The following is a 26,877-nucleotide window of genomic DNA, read 5'->3' as shown; positions in this document are numbered from 1 at the left end:
TGCTCCATTCAGAAAGTCCAGATTTTTTTTTTCACACACACACACTGTATTTTATTTTTACAAGAGATAAATAGACTGACACCAAGCACTGTAAATGGATGACCACAACAAAAGCAACAATGATTGCAATTACCAAACATGAAACACACTCATACTATGTCATAATATTGACATTCAGTCCAGGAATCCTCCACTGTAACAGCTCCTTTACTTTGCAGTGAAAATTGATTTGTATATTCTTTGCCTCTGAGTCCTTGTGGGATTTTTTTTTTTTTAATTCAGACAGAAAGTCACAAAAATTATACTCATCCTCATCAGTTCACTCAGTCCCATGTAATTAATTGTTTTTTTTCACCTTGATCTTTTGTTAGCACTTTTATGAGTTCATCAGTTTTTCATCAGAGTTCTGAAAATGCTTATTCATTCAGTTCAGCAGTACAGTCAGTTACCAGAAACCTGTACTTGTCAGTCTTTTCCATGAATTTCTTGAAGATGAAACCCTTTTATAGGAACATATTTGCAAAATCATCAGAGTACACCCAGAACTGTCTGTAAATGACAAAAGACTTAAAAATGACCACGGTAAAAGATTTGATGAAAGTTCATAATAATGCAGTTGACAAGAAAATTAGTTATTTCTGAGATATACATTTTAAAGTAATAACTAGGATTATTACTTATAACATTATACCAGAACATATAAGATTTTTAGAAATTTCATGTAATGTCTGAAACATTTACATTAACATATTTCCATACATATTTCCATACAAATACAAATATAAGATTTTTAGAAATTTCATGTAATGTCTGAAACATTTATATTAACATATTTCCATACATATTTCCATACAAATACAAATATAAGATTTTTAGAAATTTCATGTAATGTCTGAAACATTTATATTAACATATTTCCATACAAATAACCCAATGAAAGTTTAGTATTAGTTGTTTTGTTTGTTTTTTTATACTGCAGGTTCTTATTAGGCATCAATTTTATACACATCAGTGTATACATGTCAATCCCAATCGCCCAATTCAGCACACCACCATCCCCACCCCACCGCAGTTTTCCCCCCTTGGTGTCCATATGTCCATTCTCTACATCTGTGTCTCAACTTCTGCCCTGCAAACTGGCTTATCTGTACCATTTTTCTAGGTTCCACATACATGCATTAATATATGATATTTGTTTTTCTCTTTCTGACTTACTTCACTCTGTATGACAGTCTCTAGATCCATCCACGTCTCAACAAATGACTCAATTTCGTTCCTTTTTATGGCTGAGTAATATTCCATTGTATATATGTACCACATCTTCTTTATCCATTCGTCTGTTGATGGGCATTTAGGTTGCTTCCATGACCTGGCTATTGTAAATAGTGCTGCAATGAACATTCGGGTGCATGTGTCTTTTTGAATTACGGTTTGCTCTGGGTATATGCCCAGTAGTGGGATTGCTGGGTCATATGGTAATTCTATTTTTAGTTTTTTAAGGAACCTCCATATTGTTCTCCATAGTGGCTGTATCAATTTACATTCCCACCAACAGTGCAAGAGGGTTCCCTTTTCTCCACACCCTCTCCAGCATTTGTTGTTTGTAGATTTTCTGATGATGCCCATTCTAACAGGAGTGAGGTGATACCTCATTGTAGTTTTAATTTGCATTTCTCTAATAATTAGTGATGTTGAGCATCTTTTCATGTGCTTCGTGGCCGCCTGTATGTCTTCTTTGGAGAAATGTCTATTTAGGTCTTCTGCCCATTTTTGGATTGGGGTGTTTGTTTCTTTGATATTGAGCTGAATGAGCTGTTTATATATTTTGGAGATTAATCCTTTGTCCGTTGATTCATTTGCAAATATTTTCTCCCATTCTGAGGGTTGTCTTTTCGTCTTGTTTATGGTTTCCTTTGCTGTGCAAAAGCTTTGAAGTTTCATTAGGTCCCACTTGTTTATTTTTGTTTTTATTTCCATTACTCTAGGAGGTGGATCAAAAAAGATCTTGCTGTGATTTATGTCAAAGAGTGTTCTTCCTATGTTTTCCTCTAAGAGTTTTATAGTGTCCAGTCTTATATTTAGGTCTCTAATCCATTTTGAGTTTATTTTTGTGTATGGTGTTAGGGAGTATTCTAATTTCATTCTTTTACATGTAGCTGTCCAGTTTTCCCAGCACCACTTATTGAAGAGACTGTCTTTTCTCCATTGTATATCTTTGCCTCCTTTGTCATAGATTAGTTGACCATAGGTGCATGGCTTAATCTCTGGGCTTTCTATCTTGTTCCATTGATCTATGTTTCTGTTTTTGTGCCAGTACCATATTGTCTTGATTACTGTAGCTCTGTAGTATAGTCTGAAGTCAGGGAGTCTGATTCCTCCAGCTCCATTTTTTTGCCTCAAGACTGCTTTGGCTATTCGGGGTCTTTTGTGTCTCCATACAAATTTTAAGATGATTTGTTCTAGCTCCGTAAAAAATGCCATTGGTAATTTGATAGGGATTGCATTGAATCTGTAGATTGCTTTGGGTAGTATACTCATTTTCACAATGTTGATTCTTCCAATCCAAGAACCTGGTATATCTCTCCATCTGTTGGTATCATCTTTAACTTCTTTCATCAGTGTCTTATAGTTTTCTGCATACAGGTCTTTTGTCTCCCTAGGTAGGTTTATTCCTAGGTATTTTATTCTTTTTGTTGCAATGGTAAATGGGAGTGTTTCCATAATTTCTCTTTCAGATTTTTCATCATTAGTGTATAGGAATGCAAGAGATTTCTGTGCATTAATTTTGTATCCTGCAACTTTACCATATTCATTAATTAGCTCTAGCAGTTTTCTGGTGGCAGTTTTAGGATTCTCTATGTATGGTATCATGTCATCCACAAACAGTGACAGTTTTACTTCCTCTTTTCCAATTTGTATTCCTTTTATTTCTTTTTCTTCTCTGATTGCCGTGGCTAGGACTTCCAGAACTATGTTGAATAATAGTGGTGAGAGTGGACATCCTTGTCTCGTTCCTGATCTTAGAGGAAATGCTTTCAGTTTTTCACCATTGAGAATGATGTTTGCTGTGGGTTTGTCATATATGGCCTTTATTATGTTGAGATAGGTTCCCTCTATGCCCACTTTCTGGAGAGTTTTTATCAGAAATGGGTGTTGAATTTTGTCAAAAGCTTTTTCTGCATCTATTGAGATGATCATATGGTTTTTATTCTTCAATTTGTTAATATGGTGTATCACATTGATTGATTTGCGTATATTGAAGAATCCTTGCATCCCTGGGATAAATTCCACTTGATCGTGGTGTATGATCCTTTTAATGTGTTGTTGGATTCTGTTTGCTAGTATTTTGTTGAGGATTTTTGCATCTATATTCATCAGTGATATTGGTCTGTAATTTTCTTTTTTTGTAGTGTCTTTGTCTGGTTTTGGTATCAGGGTGATGGTGGCCTCATAGAATGAGTTTGGGAGTGTTCCTTCCTCTGCAATTTTTTGGAAGAGTTTGAGAAGGATGGGTGTTAGCTCTTCTCTAAATATTTCATAGAATTCACCTGTGAAGCCATCTGGTCCTGGACTTTTGTTTGTTGGAAGATTTTTAATCACAGTTTCAATTTCATTACTTGTGATTGGTCTGTTCATATTTTCTGTTTCTTCCTGATTCAGTCTTGGAAGGTTATACCTTTCTAAGAATTTGTCCATTTCTTCCAGGTTGTCCATTTTATTGGCATAAAGTTGCTTATAGTAGTCTCTTAGGATGTTTTGTATTTCTGCAGTGTCTGTTGTAACTTCTCCTTTTTCATTTCTGATTTTATTGATTTGAGTCCTCTCCCTCTTTTTCTTGATGAGTCTGGCTAATGGCTTATCAATTTTGTTTATCTTCTCAAAGAACCAACTTTTAGTTTTATTGATCTTTGCTATTGTTTTCTTTGTTTCTATTTCATTTATTTCTGCTCTGATCTTTATGATTTCTTTCCTTCTGCTAACTTTGGGTTTTGTTTGTTCTTCTTTCTCTAGTTTCTTTAGGTGTAAGGTTAGATTGTTTACTTGAGATTTTTCTTGTTTCTTTAGGTAGGCTTGTATAGCTATAAACTTCCCTCTCAGAACTGCTTTTGCTGCATCCCATAGGTTTTGAGTCGTCATGTTTTCATTGTCATTTGTCTCTAGGTATTTTTTTATTTCCTCTTTGATTTCTTCAGTGATCTCTTGGTTATTTAGTAACGTATTATTTAGCCTCCATGTGTTTGTCTTTTTTACATTTTTTTCCCTGTAATTCATTTCTAATCTCATAGCGTTGTGGTCAGAAAAGATGCTTGGTATGATTTCAATTTTCTTAAATTTACTGAGGCTTGATTTGTGACCCAAGATGTGATCTATCCTGGAGAATGTTCCGTGCGCACTTGAGAAGAACGTGTAATCTGCTGTTTTTGGATGGAATGTCCTATATATATCAATTAAATCTATCTGGTCTATTGTGTCATTTAAAGCTTCTGTTTCCTTATTTATTTTCATTTTGGATGATCTTTCCATTGGTGTAAGTGAAGTGTTAAAGTCCCCCACTATTATTGTGTTACTGTCGATTTCCTCTTTTATAGCTGTTAGCAGTTGCCTTATGTATTGAGGTGCTCCTATGTTGGGTGCATATATATTTATAATTGTTATATCTTCTTCTTGGATTGATCCCTTGATCATTATGTAGTGTCCTTCCTTGTCTCTTGTAACATTCTTTATTTTAAAGTCTATTTTATCTGATATGAGTATAGCTACTCCAGCTTTCTTTTGATTTCCATTTGCATGGAATATCTTTTTCCATCCCCTAACTTTCAGTGTGTATGTGTCCCTAGGTCTAAAGTGGGTCTCTTGTAGACAGCATATATATGAGTCTTGTTTTTGTATCCATTCAGCCAGTCTATGTCTTTTGGTTGGGGCGTTTAATCCATTCACGTTTAAGGTAATTATCGATATGTATGTTCCTATGACCATTTTCTTAATTGTTTTGGGTTTGTTTTTGTAGGTCCTTTTCTTCTCTTGTGTTTCCCACTTAGAGAAGTTCCTTTAGCATTTGTTGTAGAGCTGGTTTGGTGGTGCTGAATTCTCTTAGCTTTTGCTTGTCTGTAAAGCTTTTGATTTCTCCATCAAATCTAAATGAGATCCTTGCCTGGTAGAGTAATCTTGGTTGTAGGTTCTTCCCTTTCATCACTTTAAGTATATCATGCCACTCCCTTCTGGCTTGCAGAGTTTCTGCTGAGAAATCAGCTGTTAACCTTATGGGAGTTCCCTTGTATGTTATTTGTCGTTTTTCCCTTGCTGCTTTCAGTAATTTTTCTTTGTCTTTAATTTTTGCCACTTTGATTACTATGTGTCTCGGCGTGTTTCTCCTTGGGTTTTTTCTGTATGGGACTCTCTGCGCTTCCTGGACTTGGGTGGCTATTTCCTTTCCCATGTTAGGGAAGTTTTCGACTATAATCTCTTCAAATATTTTCTCTGGTCCTTTCTCTCTCTCTTCTCCTTCTGGGACCCCTATAATGCGAATGTTGTTGCGTTTAATGTTGTCCCAGAGGTCTCTTAGGCTGTCTTCATTTATTTTCATTCTTTTTTCTTTAGTCTGTTCTGCAGCAGTGAATTCCACCATTCTGTCTTCCAGGTCACTTATCCGTTCTTCTGCCTCAGTTATTCTGCTATTGATTCCTTCTAGTGTAGTTTTCATTTCAGTTATTGTATTGGTCATCTCTGTTTGTTTGTTCTTTAATTCTTCTAGGTCTTTGTTAATCATTTCTTGCATCTTCTCAATCTTTGCCTCCATTCTTATTCCGAGGTCCTGGATCATCTTCACTATCATTATTCTGAATTCTTTTTCTGGAAGGTTGCCTATCTCCACTTCATTTAGTTGTTTTTCTGGGGTTTTTTCTTGTTCCTTCATCTGGTACATAGCCCTCTGCCTTTTCATCTTCTCTATCTTTCTGTAACTGTGGTTTTTGGTCCACAGGCTGCAGGATTGTAGTTTTTCTTGCTTCTGTTGTCTGCCCTCTGGTGGTTGCGGCTATCTAAGAGGCTTGATGGGAGGCTCTGGTGGTGGGTAGAGCTGACTGTTGCTGTGGCGGTCAGAGCTCAGTAAAACCTTAATCCACTTGACTGTTGATGGGTGGGGCTGGTTTCCCTCCCTGTTGCTGTGGCGGTCAGAGCTCAGTAAAACCTTAATCCACTTGACTGTTGATGGGTGGGGCTGGGTTCCCTCCCTGTTGGTTGTTTTGCCTGAGGCAACCCAACACTGGAGCCTACCCGTGCTCTTTGGTGGGGTTAATGGCAGACTCTGGGCGGGCTCACGCCAAGGAGAACTTCCCAGAACCTCGGCTGCCGGTGTCCTTATCCCCACGGTGAAACAGAGCCACCACTCACCTCTGCAGGAGACCCCCCGAACACCAGCAGGTAGGTCTGGTTCAGTCTCCCCCAGGGTCACTGCTCCTTCCCCTGGGTCCCGATGCACACATTACTTTGTGTGTGCCCTCCAAGAGTGGGGTCTCTGTTTCCCCCAGTCCTGTCAAAGTCCTGCAATCAATTCCCACTAGGCTTCAAAGTCTGATTCTCTAGGAATTCCTCCTCCCGTAGCCGGACCCCCAGGTTGGGAAGCCTGACGTGGGGCTCAGAACCTTCACTCCAGTGGGTGGACTTCTGTGGTATAAGTGTTCGCCAGTCTGTGAGTCACCCACCCAGCAGTTATGGGATTTGATTTTACTCTGATTGCGCCCCTCCTACCGTCTCACTGTGGCTTCTCCTCTGTCCTTGGACGTGGGGTATCCTCCTTGGTGAAGTCCAGGGTCTTCCTGTCAATGATTGTCCAGCAGCCAGTTTTGATTCTGGTGCTCTCGCAAGAGGGAGTGAGAGCACGTCCTTCTACTCCGCCATCTTGGTTAATCCTCTTATCTGCAGTCTTAAGTGCCACCACAATGAATATATGGCATGTACCTGTGTTCCGAAACCATGTATGGTACCGTTAACAAGACTTCATTTGACAATGTTTGCTATCTGGATTTGGGTTGTGAAAACTGGTATGAGACCAATTGATGTGGTCACCTTGTAAACACAGGCTATAGCTTCAGAGTGTGTTATTTTGACTCTGCCTTTTAGATGCTCTTTAAATTGGATGGAAGTTCCTTACCCCCTCCATCCCATCTCACATTCAGTTTCTTTACCCTGAGTTGCTTGGGCTGCTGCTACTGATATTTTCAAATTTTCTGGAGTTATTTGACATCTGGAAAGTATTTTAAGCCATTTGTGCTCATCTGGTACCCGAACCCATTGTAGTTTATTTTTCTCTGTCAGTTTATTGGTCTCCTATTTATCTCTGTATCTTTCTGCAATAAAGGTACACGGTTAGAAGGGGGCAAAGGAAGATAGCCTATCTCTCCATCTGGATGCTGTAGCACAATGTAATAGTATTGAGTTTTTCCATTCAGATTGCTTTGAAGGGACAAGAATGTGCCTTCAGGGAGATCAGCTCGGTGCTTTGTGACCACCTAGAGAAGTGGGATAGGGAGGGTGGAAGGGAGACGCAAGAGGGAGGAGATATGGGGATATATGTATATGTATAGCTGATTCACTTTGTTATAAAGCAGAAACTAACACACCATTGTAAAGCAACTATACTCCAATAAAGATGTTTAAAAAAACAAAGAAAGAATGTGCCTTATCCTAGGGATACAGGCATCTGTGTCAGAAGTCTCATCTGGATGCTATGTGATTTTCAAGGTAGAGAGATGTTGCAAAACTTCTGAGGTCAGTAGGAAAGAATGGACCAAGTTTATCTTGATTGCAAGAGAGGCAGAAACTTGCAGTCAGCTGAGGAATATGGGTCAGAGTGTTGATGTTGTAATTGCAATGGGAAGATATTTCATCCTTAGAAATAAACACAGTCTGAAACTGACTAAGGATGGAACTGCCCCCTTTAAAAAATTTTTTTATCAATATGTTTAAATGGGGAGGAATTGATTACACTCCATCAGCGAAAATATGAGACATCGACAGAAACAGTGGCCTGGAATTCAGGAGACCTGGAATCTAGTTTGCCCTCTGTCATTGACTAGTTACATGGCCTTGGTGAAATCCCTGAAGATGCCTTGAGCCTCAGTTCCTTCATCTGTAAAGTAAATGGGTTGGGCTAGATCATGGGTCTCAAACTCAAACACTTACAGGGGCCAGCCAGGCAGGTATCATAAATGACTGAAGCAAGCCAAGGATGAGAAAAAACAGTAGTTTCATGTGTGATGATAAGTAAAAATGAAGTCTTGGTGTTAGAGAAATGATGGAGCGTTAGTGAGTACTGTGGCGGTCTGGAGTCCGCAAGATCTGCCTAAAGGAGGCCAGCCGCTCTACAGCTCCAGCCCATTGTTTCCCTGTTGGAATTCAGACCCAGTATCGCCAAGGCCCCAACTTTTCAGGACAAGCTCCCAAGACAGGATTTTATGTGAAATAGAATGATTGAACATGTTGACAGCTGATTTTGGTAATTAAATAAAAGCACTGTCCAGGCCAAACACACCACAGCTGTTCGTCAGATGTGACTCAGCTGGCCTATGCAACCTCTGGACTAGGTAATCTAAAGGGCCTTTCCAGTTCTAAATCTTTGAAGTTAAGCTGTGAAAGGAAGACCTCATCTCGAACTTGGAACCAAGATGTCATTTAGAGATGTCATTAGAGCAAGGAAACCATTCTTCTTGCCCTTTTCAAATGCAATATATTGAGTTAATGGATCAATCACTCTTAAGATGCAAATTTCAGTAGGTTCTGCCCCAGCTCCCCGTTTCAACTTCTCTCTTTGCTTTGTGGCCTCCCAAGCCATCTTTGATTTGGACCGTCCATATGGAGTGTTGAGTACTATGTTTCATTTTTGTCATTTAGCTCCCACTAGAAAAGATCGGAAAGCATTTATAATCTCAGTCAGCTACCCCACAGCAGGGAAAAAAAATAATTAAAAGCTCATAAATCATATCCTTGATAATGCTTATTTTCAAGGCAAATTACTTTTTAGGTAGGCCGCAACTTGATGAATGCTATTAGGCACATGAAGGTGTTTGGAGGGCCTGGCTCCCTTGTATGAAATGCAAAGATACTTCTGGAAATGAAAATGTACTCTCATTTGCTGCCACTTATAAGCAAGGCAAACACGCTTACTTAAACCAGTAAATGGCCTTAAGAATAGAAGCATAAACAGAATTCTTCATGCCACCACCTCCCCCAATGTTTTATTCAGCAATAACATTGATGGGCTTGGGTTAAAATCTAAACTCTCTTGTTGGAAATGCACTTATGCATTTTTCCTGAATAAGAAGAGAAAGTTGCTTTTTTTCCTTTTCTGTTCTCTCCTTCCATCTTTTTCTCTCCTGGATTTTAGAGTTTTCCCTACAACATGGATGTTTCAAACTACATGCTTTAGGCTGGTACACACGCACCAATCTCAAAGGGATCCTGTGGAAAAATGATACAAATGAACTTATTTACAAAACAGACTCAAAGACTGAGAAAACAAACTTATGGTTACCAAAGGGGAAAGGTGGTGGGGGGAGGGATAAATTGGGAGTTTGGGATTGACATATACATACTACTATGTTTAAAATAGATAACCAACAAGGGCCTACTGTGTAGCACAGGGAACTCTGCTCAATATTATGTAACAACTTAAATGGGAAAAGAATTTGAAAAAGAATAGATATATGTATATGTATAACTGAATCACTTTGCTGTACACCTGAAGCTAACACAACATTGTAAATCAACTATTGTCCAATATAAAATAATTTTTTTTAAAAAAGGGATCCTGTGGAGAATGGCAGCCAGCACTGTTCCAAGCTTTTCTATTGGGAGCCAAAGGCCTAGAGAGCATATAAATCTGAGCTCGTCTTTGGTCTGTTTTTTTTTGTTAAATTACATTGCCATTATTAATTATTATCTTCTCCTTCCATCACTTCTCACCCTGTATTCTTTTTTTCCTTCTTACTCTTTCATTTACTCAGCAAATATTTATCAAATGCCCACTATGTGATAAGAGCAGTGGGTAAGATAAATGCAACCCGTGCCCTCAGCCTATCAGGAAAGACTGCTTAATTTTTGACACAACTGTTCTTACTTAGAAGAAATAGTCCACAGTTTCCATTTATTTCAGTGTGAGTGGGGGAAGTGGTAACTCAGGTGTTCCAAAACAATATGTTCTAGTTGCTTCTCTTTTCACCACATCAGAACTGCTAAAGACTTCTGATTTATATGGGGGATATGGGACAGGTACAGGAGGAAATGTGGTCTTAATATTATTTCAAGGATGATAGGATCTCATAAGGATGTTTTACTCTTTGTAGAGAAAGAATGAAGTTTAAAAGGCTATTGTTCCCAAACAGGTCAAGAGGCACCCAGAACAACCTTTAAAGAGATCTTTTGAGGTTCCCTAGGTACATAGTACACTCGGTTCTGAGTTGTCAAGCCTTTTAAGTACCTTTGTTGCTAAATGGCTTTCCTGTGTATTTGAGAGGTTTTTCCAGATCCCCTCCAAGACTTTTTGGCTGCGACAGTTATAGTTGTGGGCTTTGTCTTGAAAAAGCAGAGCTCAAAAGCTCTGATTATGGAGCTGAAAGCTTTGAATAAGGAATGCTTTACCTCAGGAACCTGAGGTGTTATGAAAACCAGAGCCTTTTGGAACCTTCATCATTTTCTCTCAACACATTTTTAATGTCTTTGTGTTCAAGCCATTTTTCTGTCACAGGCTTATTCTTAAGTCCTCAAACACTTCTGAATTGGTGTTCTTAGGTTGGTCGATTGCCAACCCAACACAAAGGATTTAGACTGAAGTGACACGTGGAAGGCATGACCAACTCCTTGCCTCATGAGAAATGAGTAGAACAGGAGAGAAGGAATGGCAAAAAGTAGCACAGCCCTCCTGAGTTATTTTTACCCCCTCACTACAACTTTCCTTCCTAGGATAGCTTTAGTTAAGTACTCATGATGCTTTACTTCTGCAGATGTTTGGAAGCCATGATTAAGTACCTCACACTGTGGAAGAAAGGAGGGCAGGAGGATCCCTATGTCAGCCTCACCCGAAAGAAGATGCTAATAAATGGCGAGGAGGTGCTGATAGAATGGGAGGTGGGCCACTCCATCCGGACCCTGGCTATGCACCGCAGTGCCTACAAACGTATGTCACAGATCCAAGCCTTCCTGGGCTCAGTGCCCCAGCTGACCTGTCAGCTCTATGTGACCCTGATCTCTGCAGAGGTCCCCCTGGATAGAGGTGAGTGGGGTCAGGAGAGGGGAGGGCTCCACTGAAATCAAGGGTCTTAGAAATCTACACCTGAGCTGTCCAATATACTGGCCACCAGCTTCATGTGGCTATTTAAATTAAAATGAAAAATGAAAAATTTATTTCCTCAGTCATACTAGCCACATTTCAAGTGCTCAGTAGCTACGTGTGCCTAGTGATTACTCTATTGGTATTATAGAACTAGTTCTATTGGACAGCACTGAGAGTCAACTTGGGGAGCCAGACATCTCAGGCCTGCCAGATTTCTTAAACTGGGGTAAGGTATTTAGACTAAAAATGCCACAGATAAACCCTCTCTGGACCCAGAAGAAGCGAGTAATACCAGCAGCCAGTAGGACATTTTCCCTACCCACAGTGTTTAAATTGTACTGAGTGTGTTTGGTTGGTTGGTTGATTGGTTGGTTGGTTGGTTGGTTTAGGGATGGCTGCCTTTAAGTAAGAGGTTCCCAAATATTATGGATCATGAGAAAACATAATTACTGAATGAAAGCTTCCTTTAAAACTTACATCCCATACTCAGACCTGAATCAATCTGAGTGTGGGAGGCCAAGAATCTGCATTTTTTTTAACGTACCCCAGTTGATTCTGATCACCCACTTTTGGGAACCACTGATTTAATCACTCCTTCCAACTCCAGTGGGGAGAAAGAAAAAGGGGTGTGGAATGAATACTGATGCAAGTCAGGCCTGGTCCCAGTCCTGACCTTCTCTGTAATCTTTAGAGGAAGTTACCAAAGAGGTCACTGTCTTAATTTCCCACTTGGAAAAGAGGGATCCCGAGATGAGTAAGCCTCTAGCTTGGGCTGGAGCTGGTACAGCTGTGGGTACAGCTTTGGACCATTTCCTTATTATTAGGTGCTGACCCTGCTTGGCAAAGCCCTATGTTTCAAATAAAGGAGGAAATGTGCCCTCTTTTTTTCTCTACTAAGAATTGTTCATGAAGTTCTATTGGTCTTGAAGCTTTTTACCTACCTAGAATTGACAGTAGTATGGGGAGAAAACTCTGGAAATGATGATGCTCTTCCTCCTGGGAATTTTGAGGGTAATTAAATCATCTAATTAAAATATGTATGCATCATAAAAGTAATACATGCACAAACCGGATGGCCTGCAGGTAATTGTACATGCACAGACTATTTCTAGAAAGATATGCAAGGAACCATTTACCTCTAGTGAGTGAAAATGAGAAGTCAGCTGACTTTTATTAGCTTTTACGTTATACCCTTTTATATGGTTTGGATTTCTTTTTACCATGATCATGTATTACTATTTTTGGTCCTTATTTTTTTTAAATATAAAAATCAGACATGGTTATGGTAAAGATTCAAAGCTGTACAGAATATATATAAAATAGGAGATGTAATCTGACTTCCCAAAGGTAATCTGTTTACCATTTAGTGTATATCCTTCCAGACTCTTTCCTTCCTCCCTCCCTCCCTCCCTCTCTCTCTCTTTCTCTCTTTCTCTTTCTTTCTTTCTCTCTCTCTCTCTTTCTTTCTTTCCTGTGCTATACAGCAGGTTCTCATTAGTTATCTATTTTATACACAGTAGTGCAGACTTCTTTTTATTATGTAAATATAAACATACATACAACATATATATGTGTATATATATATATTTGCCAAAAAAGGCAAATTAAACATTCTATTCAGCAGCATGTTTTTTTCAAAAGTATGCCAATATTTCTTCAACAGTTATTTATATATATAATAATAATAATGATAAATATACTATATATTTCCTTTATATGAATTGGACCATTCTTTCTTATTTCCCTAATCTTCTGTTGGTAGGATTAAAGTTTGTTTATAATTTTTCCATCCATGCAAAAAAGTTTTTCTCTGATTACAGACTATGCTCCTGTGAACATCTTTATAAGCATCTGTGTACTGGAATGAGACTTTGTAGAATAACTTCTTAGCAGTAGAATTGCTGGGAGAAAAGATATGCATATTTAGAATTTTAGCAGTACTGCCAAAAGGTTGTATGAATTTGTATTCCCACCAGCAGTGTATGAAGATGTTTCTTTATATCTTAAACTAAATATTTATATAATTATAAAATAACTGTTTTAATAATTTACTTTCTTTATGAGTGAAGCTGAGCATCATTTGGTCATTCTGTTCTTTAAATATCTTATTTATATGTTACTCACTTTTTCTAGTGGGTTGTTTATCTTTTCCTTATTAATTTGGAGGATCTATTTACTTATTCTGGCTATTAATCCTTTCTCTGCTGTGGATAAGTGTGTATGTATACATTTGTATAATGTTCTGTATGTGTGTACACACACACATTTTAAATGTGCATATACATGTCATACATGTAACAGATGTGCAACACACTATATGTAAGAGACAATATACTTGTAGTCTTTTCTGGCATTTTGAAGTATTAAATTTTTATGTATTCAAATTCTTTATTGCTTTTAGGTCTTGTGCCTTTCAAAGGCCTTTCACAGCTCATATCTAGTAGAGCAATTTAGCCTGATCTTCCAAACAGAATGAATTTTCACAATCAATTTGTCAATTCCCCCACCAGAAAACAAAACAAAGCAAAACAATAACAACAAAAGAAAAAACATTTTATTGAGACTGTGATTGGGATTGCATTCAGTTGTTTAGGTTATTTTAGAGGGAGTTTACATCTTTACAGGATCAATCAATTTCATATTAGAAGATAATTTAACTCTCCATTTCGTTAAATATTTAAAAATCACTTCATCGAGGTACAATTGACAAACAAAAACCTCTACCTATTTAATGTGTACAACTTGATGAGTTTGGAGATAAATATACATCGGTGCAGCATCGCTACACTCTGTGCCATAAATATGTAAGACCCGTAGCAAGAAAACTATAGTTGACCCTGGGTATCTGCAGGGGATTGTTTCCAGGACCCCCTGCGGATACCAAAATCCGTAGATTTTCAAATCCCTTATATAAAATGGTGTAGTATTTGTGTATAACCTGCGTACCTCCTCCCGTATAGTTTACATCATCTCTAGGTTACTTATAATACCTAATACAATGTAAATGCTATGTAAATAGTTATGAATATGATGTAAATGCTAAGTAAATAGTTGCCAGTGCATGGCAAATTCAAGTTTTGCTTTTTGGAACTTGATGGAATTTTTTCCCGAGTATTTTCTATCCATGGTTTTGGTTGTATCTGTGGATGCAGAGGGCCAACTATATACAAGTTTACCGAAGTACATGTCATTAAATATTTTTAAATATACTTCAGTAAAATTGTATCATTTTCTTATTATAGGTTTTTCACATTTTTGTAAGGCTTATGTCTATCTATCAGTTTTGAAATCACCTGATTTCCTAAGTGTCAGGGTAGCACCTAAGCAAAGTAAATGCATCTCCTGCACTTTTGGAAATAGAGAATGGTGATGATGATGATGATGATAATAGGAGCTAACAGATAGCATTTACTATGTTCCAGACATTTCTCTATTTCATTTAAATCTTCACAACAACACTATGAGATACTTGTTATTATCCACATTTTACAAATGAGAAAACAGAGGCACCGAGCGGTTAAGCGAATTCCCCCACAAGGTTCCATAAGTAATAGATGGCAAAGAGGTTTGGAATGCAGGACATCTACCTTTAGGATCCGTGTTTCTAACTATAGGTCACTCTACCAAGGATGTAAGGGAAACTTTCTACAAGGCCTTGTTTTCAATTCTTCAGTAATTTCTCCTATTAAAAACTTTCTGACAACACCCTCTCTTTTAAGGTTTTGTGAACTACTTCTTGGTTTTAGTTTTCCTCATTTTCACCCACCCTCCTGTCTTCTCCTTGCTACCCCTTTTCTTATTCCTTTTTCTCTGGAAGGCCATCCAGATCAGCATAGATGAGCAAATTTCACTAGTAGCATTATGACCTCTTATGGCATGTGTCTTTTTGTAGGGAGACAGATGGAAGGTGTTTTTACATTTATTGGAAGCATCAGGCTTTCTGCTTTTTATTACACTACTATCAATAAACGAGTTCTAAATTTAAGGGAAAGCATCACCACACTTGGCTGGCTGTGCATATGCCCTGATGTTCCAAACTCCACAAGGAGCATCAACTCTTGAGGATGGGACTGAGAGTGGTTTATAAAGCTAAGAGTATATCAAATCATTACGCTGTACACCTTAAACTAATACAATGTTATATGTTGATTATATCTCAATAAAGCTGGAAAAAAATAATAAGGAATAAAAATAAAGGTAAGAGTAGACACTTTAAGAGAGTCTTTCAGTCTTAGAGACTGCAACCCTCTACTTAGAGCTGGAAAAGATCTCGGAAACAACGCTGTGCTTTTTTTTGGGTTTCTATCAGAAGGTCTTTACTTTGCTTGCAGATTAAATTGACATTTCAAGGGCTCTAGTTCCCTGGATCCAGTGTTTTTATGGGAACAGAAAGCTCCAGCTTTTCTTTTGGATGAGTACACTCTGGCGTCTCACTCTCCTTGAGAGCACTAGATTTTTCTTAGTGATTGGTATCCTCTGATATAAAGAAAGGAAGAAAAGGAAAGAGCCACTGTGTGACCTATAGTTGAGACTTAGGATAGCAGGATTAGAGGGCATCCTGATCCTTCAGGGCCCCTACTCTAACGCACAGTGGTATGGATGTTATGGGCTAGGAAATGGGATTTTAAAATTTTTAAACCACTCTGCCAGAAGTTTGGGGATTCCTAAAGTATACCAAAGCATTGGGAAATTGGTATTGCTGATGAGTAATACAAGCAACTCTAGAGTATCTCAGTGACCTAGGGGACCGAGGCACATGGATATTCAGTGAGTCGCACAAGCTCTCACACTGCTGAACCAAGCACTTCTAATCGTAGGTATGTTATGGTGCCTCTCTAAACTCAGAATTCTTCATTAATTCCACAAACATTTGTTGAGCACCTACTATGCTCCAGGCAGTGTGCTAGGCTCTGGTGATACAGCAGTGAACAAAATAGTCATGGTCCCTTCTGCCCTCATGGGATTTCCAGTATATATTTTATGTTCCAGAAGCATACACAAGCAAGATTAGTTCCTTGAAGAAGATGTTCATCAAAGCAGGGACTTCTATAACCAAAGGCATTCTCTCTGAGTCTCCTAAGACTGGATTTTTTTCAGATCAAGTTCTCTCTGCCTCCAGCACTGTTTTCTCAGAAGCTTGTTTCATCAGGTAGATGCTGCCCATCCCTTTATATGTACTCTTCTTGTGTTAGTGACCTCTCAATGCTAGTGACCTCTCAATGATGGTTCTGAGGCCCACTGTTTTTTTAGTTTATTTTGTATGTTTATATGATTATTAAAATATTACCAGTATATGTTCATTTCTTATTTCATGGGAAATTTAGAAACTAGAGAAATGTAGAAAAAATTAAAAACTGCCCCAATCCCTGTCATGCAAAAAAATTTAGTTTATTTCCGTTTTCTTTCTGTGTATGCTGTTTGTTTACATAGCTCTGTTCATTCGTAGGTTTGCTCTTAACTTGGGCCCTTGAGTCTCACCTATCATCTCTCTGGACCTCTGGGTCAGAGTACAAACTTCACCAACATTGACTGATTATCTATTTTCTTCTGTTTCTTTTTTTTTCTTACAGCTGTGCTAATAGTCTTTTCCCTGATATCTGTCACCTATGGGGCTACCCTCTGCAATATGTTGGCTATCCAGATCAAGTACGATGAATACAAGATTCGCCTTGGGCCACTAGAAGTCCTGTGCATCACCATTTGGCGGACATTGGAGATCACCTCCCGCCTCATGATTCTCGTGCTCTTTTCAGCCACCTTGAAATTGAAGGCTGTGCCCTTCTTATTGCTGAACTTCCTGATCATCCTCTTTGAGCCTTGGGTTAAGTTCTGGAGGAGTGGTGCCCATATGCCCAGTAACATAGAGAAAAATTTCAGCCGGCTTGGCACCTTAGTGGTGTTGATTTCCGTTACCGTCCTCTATGCTGGCATCAACTTCTCTTGCTGGTCAGCTTTGCAGTTGAAGTTAGCAGACAGCGACCTTGTTGAGAAAGGTCAGAACTGGGGACACATGGGCCTGCACTATAGTGTGAGATTGTTAGAGAATGTGATCATGGTCTTGGTTTTTAAGTTCTTTGGAGTGAAAGTGTTGCTGAATTACTGTCATTCCTTGATTGCCTTGCAGCTCATTATAGCTTATCTGATTTCCATTGGCTTCATGCTCCTTTTCTTCCAGTACTTGCACCCGTTGCGCTCACTCTTCACCCACAATGTAGTGGACTATCTCCACTGTGTCTGCTGCTACCAGCACCCTCGGGGCAGGGTTGAGAACTCAGAGCCATCCGTTGATGCTGAAGCAGGGCAAAACATTGTCTGATTCTGTCTTTCGGGTATTTTGGGATGGGTTGGGGTTGCCAAGAGCAACCGTGAAATTGAAGGAGATGATGAGGCTCATGGGTGAGTACCCACCAGGACATTGTTTTGAGTTTTCTGTAAGCCTATCAGAAGAAAGAGCAGCCCCCAAATAGATTTTATTTCCTTAAGATTGACTGCTATGTTTGGACACCAAGGTAAGCACTGTGTACCTGGGAGGGTCAGAGATATCATTCACATTCCTCCCACCCAGGTCAGCTGTCTGGCTGCCCTATGAGATAACTTACCTCCATGCACCTAAGGCTCTCTGTAGCTCTGCTCATTGGCTTGAGCGTTACTGAGGTTTCTGTGGGCTGGACTGAATGGCCCAGAATCCCACCAGAATATATCCTGACTGATCAGAGGATGTGCCTGCTTATCAGCTATGGGTACCTCCCAGGAAACAGTCTGACTTACGTGAAACCTGTAACTGTGAACGTGGCTGGGGTCTTTTCATTCCAGTGAGAAACACTGATTAAGAGGAAAACCCCCACTATTAAAAGAGCTGCTCCTTAAATGAGTTAGCTCTCCATTAGGACTTTACTAGTGATCATTCATCAAGAATCTTTCTTTTCAGTGGCCCTTCAAAGGCACACTCTGAGGAGGGAGTACAGAGTGGGTTTCCTTCAAGGCATAAAGCAGAATGACTATCTCAGGGACCTGCATGAGCCTCCGCTGTGCTGAGTGGAGTGGTTGAATCAAAGCTCTCACTTCATGCCTCCTTATCAGGGATTCCCTCCAACCTGGCTTTTCTGTGCTCTTTGACCAACATTGATGTAGATCTCAGAGAAGCTGAACTGTAATTGAAAATGTTTCTAATGTGTGGAAGAAATGAAGATCGCTTTGTGTTTCCTACTATCCTGAGTATTTTGTTGATTTGTTTTTTAGGGGGGAGAGAGAGGTAATGATAGCTAGGACATCGCCTTTATGTTGTTTGGGGTTGGGAGAGTGGCTAACACTCCAAGGTAGAGTGAAGGCAGAGGAGGGAAACGAGATCACGTTAAATCATCATCGGTACTGCTTCCTGCCCACAGGATTTTATTTTCTAATAAGGAGCATATGCTTATCAACCATCTGCTCGCTCCCACCCCCAGTGGATGAATGCAGTTCTCCCTTCCTTATGTTTCTTAATGTTTATATCTTTTATGAGTTGGGTATTTTGATGAGAAAGTCAGCTGGATGCCTCTAAAGTCACCAAGGAATTGAAGTTACTGTGGCCACTGCCTATTGGGATCGAGTATCCCAGCATTTACCTAACTAGTGCTTGCCCCTCACAGACCAGGAAAGTGAGAAGAGCTCCTAGTAGCGTGTACAGTTGTGCCCACCACAATGCTGTGAAGAACTGTGAACAATCTAACCTAAGGCTTTCCATTCTCATCCAGTTTTACTCTTGGGATCATGTTAAGAATTTATCTTTAGCCATTTCCCTTCCTCTTATACAGTGTCAGGACATTATGTTGGAAGAGCTCCCTCTTCTAAGTAGCAGGGCTATGAGCCAGAATTGTCCTATTTGCTGATATGTCTAGTGTGGTTTTCCCATCTTCAACCACTGTTTGGGGCTAAAAGGATTGGATACTTAATTTGGGGGAGAGTGAAGTGACTTGCTTTGGAGCAGTGGAGATTTCCTTTTTCAACCTAACTCCCGCATTCCTCATCCTCATCTTTCATGATAGAGATGAAGGTTGTTGTCATAAAAAGCACACACTGCTGTCCTCTGACTGTTATTCAAGGTGCATTTGAAAGAAATAATCTACCAAACCTCCAGAAGAACACACTGCCTCTTTGGAATTCAAGCAAGAATTTCTCCCTAATGGTTAATATGCCTTCCTTTAAGAGCAAGAGCAGTGTGGAACTATAATTTGGTCCATAAAAGTCGTGTGACTCGGCTACTTAAGGGTCAGATGCTATGAGAACACAGAGACACACAGTGAGCAAGGCAAGCCAATTAGAGCTGGAGTGGAGATACACAGGGCAGAAAAATGTGCCTCATGCCGGACCAGGCATATTTTCCCCCACGTATCCTCTCCAGCCTCAGTGACTTAATATCCCAGGAATGCAGCGAGTTTAGGGTAAGGAGTGTGGAGCAAGTTCCACCTGAAAAACCTGTTGCCCTTACCTACAGAGAAGAGACACTAGTGATACATTATACAAATGAACCTTCAGAACCTCCTATAGGTGGTGGCCTTTCTGTTCCACAGCAATCTCTTAAATACACAGGAGATGAAGAAATTGTGGAATACGGGGGATAGAGCAGAGGAAAGTGCTCCCTTCCATCCGCAAACACTTCTTTAATTGACAACTCTCTTTTTATCCTCAAATCTTAAAGTAACACAGGGTACTTTTGTAGGGGCAAGTCTAAAGGAGTGGGAGAGGAGGCAGAGATGGGGCCAGCAAATGGGTCTTGGAAAAGGAGTGCAGAATCACAAAGTTTGGGTGTAAATGCTAGGCCACTGTAACAACAACTATCCTCGTGTCATTGGAAAGTCAGTAGGCTAAGTATGGGGAAATGAACATATTAAGGAAACGTATTAAATAAACTAATGGTCATCAATTTCATTTGCTCCACAAATGCCTTAAAGACTATGGGCATAGAACCATGAGGCACTGTCAGATAATTAAAGACTAGCTAATATTTATGAGCACTTATGATATGTCTGGCATGGTCCTTTATATGCATTATTTCATTCAATCCTCAAAACAACTCTTATGAGGGTAGGTACTGTTATTCCACATTTTACAGATGAGGATTCTAAGGCATAGAAAAGTGAAGTGACCTGCCTAAGGTCACAGAGAGTGTCAGAGCCAGATTCAGTCTTGGGCACTCAGGCTCCAGACCTTATACTCTTGATCATGACGTAAACCTCTAAGTTCTCTTAGGTCTTTTGTGAAATTATTTTAATATGTTAGTGGTTTCAAGAATATTTTATGGGCTATGGCTGGGTTCGTATCAAGCATGCTTTCTCACAAACACTCCTTATCAAGGGGCACCACTCAGTTCACTCTAGAGAAGGGTCAAGTCCTAAAAAGCTTAGGATAAAAACCGAGCATGTGTTCACATGCACTTATAGGCTGGGGACTGGGAGAGTTAGGAAGTGGGGGGTGAAGGGAATCATTTCCTTTCTAGTTTCAGGATTTTGTCTCCTGTATATTCTTAGACACATACCTTCTAGACCCTGGTTGTGGGGATAAAACTGGAGGGAGCAATTCCCAGTCAGGTTTGTATGAGTACTTCCTCCAGAAATAACCAATCAGAGCAGGGTAGTGCTGAAGCTCATTCTCTTATACTTTCTCTTGCCAACACTGCTCTTACTCCTGCTGAGAAGCTGACTCCCAGAGCAGGCCAGAGGATGGGGATGGTACAGAATAATGCCCCTCTGGGAGCTGTCAGTCCTGAGAGACTAGGTCAACCTTGAGTGCTCTTTCAGCTAGCCCCCTCATCCCTGCACCTCACAAGGTCATAGTCCTTAGCATTACAGAATTGATTGCTACTTCCTGGGATAGGCGAGGTGGGCGGCTGTAGGGTTGGGTACTCCCCAGAACATTCCATCTAAATCCATGAGACTCTGTCTCTGAGAAATCTTTTAGTACAAAATCAGTTGACTCTGAACCCTCCAAAATATTTATCTAAGAATGGAGATCCTCCTTCTCTGAAGCTTTTGCTATTGGGCTTTATTACTGTTGGGAGGCGGGGATATTGAGTAATATCCTCTGAACTGAGAAGGAACTTTAGGACCGAAAAGTGAAGCAGGCAACTCCATAAAGTACAATTATGAAGTTTGTTGGGGGTAACTTACATACAGGCAGGATCGGGTGGACAATGATCCAGAGGTATTCACAGCTGCACTCTGTGCCCCCGAAAGGGGTATGGGGGAGCTTAAAGGGGCCAAAGCTACAAATAGAATCTGGCTACCAAGGGAGAAGCACGGCTGCACCTATGGGAACCAGGCTTTTTTCCTCCCCCACCCCAGGGGTGTCATTACCATTACCCATCTATGTCAGCAGAAGGTATTCTTCTAGTTTTCATATCAGATGAAGGCAAGGGTAAAAGTTGATAGGGAACTTATCTGGCTTGGGTGCATTCCTAGTGAGTAAGCTAAAGCTCAGTCATGCAGAGAGGGGAGGGGGTAGGACCACGGGCCTAAGATGGAGCTGACAAAATGGAGTCAGTGTGGTTCAGCCACACAATTACTATCTTCAGGGGACACGTATGCCCATAATCTTATCATGCCTTTCCTCCTGAAAGACGGGCACCATCAGTCACACACTTTAGACCTTAGAGCCTGTGGGGTGCACAGTGAAAGTATGTTATGGGCCTTGGCAACAAAGCATATACCATGTGAACCTGGGAAGCAGCAAGGCCAATCTGTGTGAGATATGAGAACTACCTGTGAAAACACATTTCCGTGTATAGAAATAACTAACATCTGAATAGCACTTTATAATATTCAAGACACACTTACACATATTGCTGTCTTACCAATGTGTCATTGTTAGGACAAGCCCTCTGAGTTGTACACATGAATTTGCATTGTTCTAATGACAGGGATAAATTAGGAGGATGAGATTAACATATACACACTGCTATGTATAAAACAGATGAACAACAAGGTCTTACTGTATAGCACAGGGAACTATAATCAATATATTATAATAACCTATATTGGAAAAGAAACTGAAAAAGAAACTGAATCACTTTGCTGTACACTTGAAGCTAGCACAATGTTGTAAATCAACTATACTTCAATTAAAAAAGAAGAAGCCTGGCAAGAAGGCTGATGTAATAAGGATAAATAAATTTAGCCATGAGTGTATTAAATAAATAAATAAATACAATAGCTAACTTTCAATTCAATTCATCAAACAATTATTAAACTCTTATTTTGTGCCTGTGAAACCTATACAGATATCTCAAAGTGCTACATAGATGCTGAAAGACAAATGAATCCAAAATATCAAGTGTATAGCAGAGGGAGGAACACTCCCAAACTCATTCTACGAGGCCACCATCACCCTGATACCAAAACCAGACAAAAATGTCACAAAGGCAGAAAACTACAGGCCAGTATCACAGATGAACATAGATGCAAAAATCCTCAACAAAATATTAGCAAACAGAATCCAACAGCATATTAAAAGGATCATACACCATGATCAAGTGGGGTTTATCCCAGGAATGCAAGGATTCCTCAATATACACAAATCAATCAATGTGATACACCATATTAACAAACTGAAGGAGAAAAACCATATGATCATCTCAATAGATGCAGAGAAAGCTTTCGACAAAATTCAACACCCATTTATGATAAAAAACTCTCCAGAAAGTAGGCATAGAGGGAACTTACCTCAACATAATAAAGGCCATATATGACAAACCCACAGCCAATATCATCCTCAATGGTGAAAAACTGAAATCCTTTCCACTAAGATCAGGAGCAAGACAAGGTTGCCCACTCTCACCACTATTATTCAACATTGTTTTGGAAGTTTTAGCCACAGCAATCAGAGAAGGAAAAGAAATAAAAGGAATCCAAATCGGAAAAGAAGAAGTAAAGCTGTCACTGTTGCAGATGACATGATGCTATACATAGAGAATCCTAAAGATGCTACCAGAAAACTACCAGAGCTAATCAATGAATTTGGTAAAGTAGCAGGATACAAAATTGGTGCACAGAAATCTCTTGCATTCCTATACACTAATGATGAAAAATCTGAAAGAGAAATTAAGAAAACACTCCCATTTACCACTGCAACAAAGAGAATAAAATACCTAGGAATAAACCTACCTAGGGAGACAAAAGACCTGTATGCAGAAAACTATAAGACACTGATGAAAGAAATTAAAGATGATACAAACAGATGGAGAGATATACCATGTTTTTGGATTGGAAGAATCAACATTGTGAAAATGACTATACTACCCAAAGCAATCTACAGATTCAATGCAATCCCTATCAAACTACCACTGGCATTTTTCACAGAACTAGAACAAAAAACTTCACAATTTGTGTGGAGGCACAGAAGACCCCGAACAGCCAAAGCAATCTTGAGAAAGAAAAACGGAGCTGGAGGAATCAGGCTCCCTGACTTCAGACTATACTACAAAGCTCCAGTAATCGAGACAGTATGGTACTGGCACAAAAACAGAAATATAGATCAATGGAACAGGGTAGAAAGCCCAGAGATAAACCCACGCACATATGGTCACCTTATTTTTGATAAAGGAGGCAAGAATATACAGTGGAGAAAAGACAACCTCTTCAATAAGTGATGCCAGGAAAACTGGACAGCTACATGTAAAAGAATGAAATTAGAACACTCCCTAACACCACACACAAAAATAAACTCAAAATGGATTAAAGACTTAAATGTAAGGCCAGACACTAAAACTCTTAGAGGAAAATATAGGCAGAACACTCTATGACATAAATCACAGCAAGATCATCCTTGACCCACCTCCTAGAGAAATGGAAGCAAAAACAAAAATAAACAAATGGGACCTGATGAAACTTAAAAGCTTTTGCACAGCAAAGGAAACCATAAACAAGAGAGAAAGACAACCCTCAGAATGGGAGAAAATATTTGCAAATGAAGCAACTGACAGAGGATTAATCTCCAAAATTTACAAGCAGCTCATGCAGTTCAATATCAAAAAAACAAACAACCCAATCCAGGAACGGGCAGAAGACCTAAACAGACATTTCTCCAAAGAAGATATACAGATTGCCAACAAACACATGAAAGAATGCTCAACATCAGTAATCATTAGAGAAATGCCAATCAAGGCTACAGTGAGATATCACCTCACACCAGTCAGAATGGCTATCCTCAAAAGATCTACAAACAATAAATGCTGGAGAGGGTGTGGAGAAAAGGGAACCCTCTTGCACTGTTGGTGGGAATGTAAATTGATACAGCCACTATGGAGAACAGTATGGAGGCTCCCTAAAAAACTAAAAATAGAACTACCATATGACCCAGCAATCCCACTCCTGGGCATATACCCTGAGAAAACCATAATTCAAAAAGAGTCATGTACCACAATGTTCATTGCAGCTCTATTTACAATAGCCAGGACATGGAAGCAACCTAAGTGTCCATCGACAGATGAATGAATAAAGAAGATGTGGCACATATATACAATGGAATATTACTCAGCCATAAAAAAAAATGAAATCGAGTTATTTGTAGTGAGGTGGATGGACCTAGAGTCTGTCATGCAGAGTGAAGCAAGTCAGAAAGAGAAAAACAAATACCGTATGCTGACACATATATATGGAATCTAAAAAAAATAAAATGGTCATGAAAAACCTAGGTGTAGGACTGGAATAAAGACGCAGACCTACTAGAGAATGGACTTGAGGACACGAGGAGGGGGAAGGGTAAGCTGGGACGAAGTGAGAGAGTGGCATGGACATATATACACTACCAAACGTAAAATAGATAGCTAGTGGGAAGCAGCTGCATAGCACAGGGAGATCAGCTTGGTGCTTTGTGACCACCTAGAGGGGTGGGATAGGGAGGGTGGGAGGGAGGGAGATGCAAGAGGGAAGGGATATGGGGATATATGTATGTGTATAGGTTATTCACTTTGTTATAAAGCAGAAACTAACACACCATTGTAAAGCAATTATACTCCAATAAAGATGTTAAAAAAATATATCAAGTGTAAGTGATGTTGGAGGTAAATAGGCACTCTCATATATTACTAGTATGAGAGTAAAATATTCACACAAATTTTCGGAAGGCAGCTTGTCAGTATTAGTCAAAATTAAATGGGCATACTTTTTGTCTCAGAATTTTAACCTCTAGTAATTTTTCCTATGGAAACATAGCCACAAGTGTGCAGAGAGATATGTACAAGAATGTTCATTGAGGCACTGTTCATGACCATGAAAAACTGGTAACTTAAATTTCCATCTACAGGGAAATGACTAAATTCTGGCAATTCCATAACTGGAATACTGTCCAGTCATTAAGAAGAATTGGGGAGGGGGCTTCCCTGGTGGTGCAGTGGTTAAGAATCTGCCTGCCAATGCAGGGAACACGGGTTTGAGCCCTTGTCCAGGAAGATCCCACATACCACGGAGCAACTAAGCCCGTGCACCGCAACTACTGAGCCTGCGCTCTAGAGCCCGCAAGCCACAACTACTGAGCCCATGTGCCACAACTACTGAAGCCCACATGCCCAGATCCTGTGCTCCGCACCAAGAGAAGCCACTGCAATGAGAAGCCCACACACCGCAACGAAGTGTAGCCCCCACTCTCCGCAGCTAGAGAAAGCCCACGTGCAGCAACGGAGACACAACGCAGCCAAAAGTAAATAAATAAATAAATTTATTTTAAAAAAAGAAGAAGAATGGGGTAGGTGTATACAGCATGTGCTGAGTGAAAAGATAGGTGAAAAGCAAGTTGGAGAGCAAAATATGTAGCATAAGTTTATGAAGAATTACTCAAAATTTGGAAACAGGGGTGTGATAGGAAGAATGATACCCACTCCCTCCCACTCTGCCCCAAAGATCTCCCTTGTCCTAATTCTCAGAACCTGTGAATATGTCATGTTACATGGCAAGGGAGAATTAAAGAGGAATTGAGGTTGCTAATCAGTTGGCCTTGAAATAGGAAGTTACCCTGGATTATCCGGGTGTGCTAGATGTAATCATAAAGGTCCTTATAAGAGAGAAGGTGATGTGAAGATGGAGGCAGAGATATTTGAAGATGTTACACTGTTGGCTTTAAGATGGAGGAAGGGGCCACAAACTTAGAAATGCAGCTCTAGGACCTGTAAAAAGCAAGGAAGTAGATTCTCCCATAGAGCCTCCAGAAGGAGCAGGGCCCTGCTGACGCTTTGATTTCGGCCCCATGAAACTGGTTTTGGATTTCTGACTGTCAGAACTCTAAGGAAATGTTCTTTTTTTTTTTTTTTTTAAATGAAAGTACCTAGTTTGTGGTACTTTATTAAAGTGGCACTAGGAAACTAATACAAAGGGAAAAGATGATTACTTGATGCTTTAATGTCACGTTGAGAGCATTTTCTAACAGGCTTGTTTAAGTGTCATCTGACTCTCTAGGTCTAAGAGAAGTGTAATTTAGCACAACTGATTAGGGTTTAGTCATTTTACAATTCTGTAAAACTGATGCAGTGACATTTTCTGTCCACCTAAAGAAGACACCATGATTATGGCTCTTATTGCCCTGTT

The 26,877-nt window shown here is 39.6% G+C and overlaps 1 protein-coding gene across 1 annotated transcript in view; it reads left to right on the top strand.

Annotated features, from left to right (window-relative positions):
- Nucleotides 1-26,603, top strand: part of LOC309653168 (tRNA (uracil-5-)-methyltransferase homolog B-like) — a 127,299-nt gene extending 100,696 nt beyond the window's left edge. Inside the window, exons 16-17 of the mRNA XM_082447550.1 lie at nt 10,998-11,266; nt 16,897-26,603. Of these exons, the coding sequence (XP_082303676.1) occupies nt 10,998-11,266; nt 16,897-17,642 (1,015 nt within the window). The 3' untranslated portion in view covers nt 17,643-26,603. The remainder of the gene's footprint in view (nt 1-10,997; nt 11,267-16,896) is intronic.
- The last annotated feature ends 274 nt before the right edge of the window (nt 26,604-26,877 follow it).

This window comes from Balaenoptera physalus (assembly GCF_965194825.1).
Source record: "Balaenoptera physalus genome assembly, chromosome: X".
Lineage (NCBI taxonomy): Eukaryota > Metazoa > Chordata > Mammalia > Artiodactyla > Balaenopteridae > Balaenoptera > Balaenoptera physalus.
Note: the sequence above shows the minus strand (reverse complement) of the source record. Positions and strands in the feature narration are given on the sequence as shown.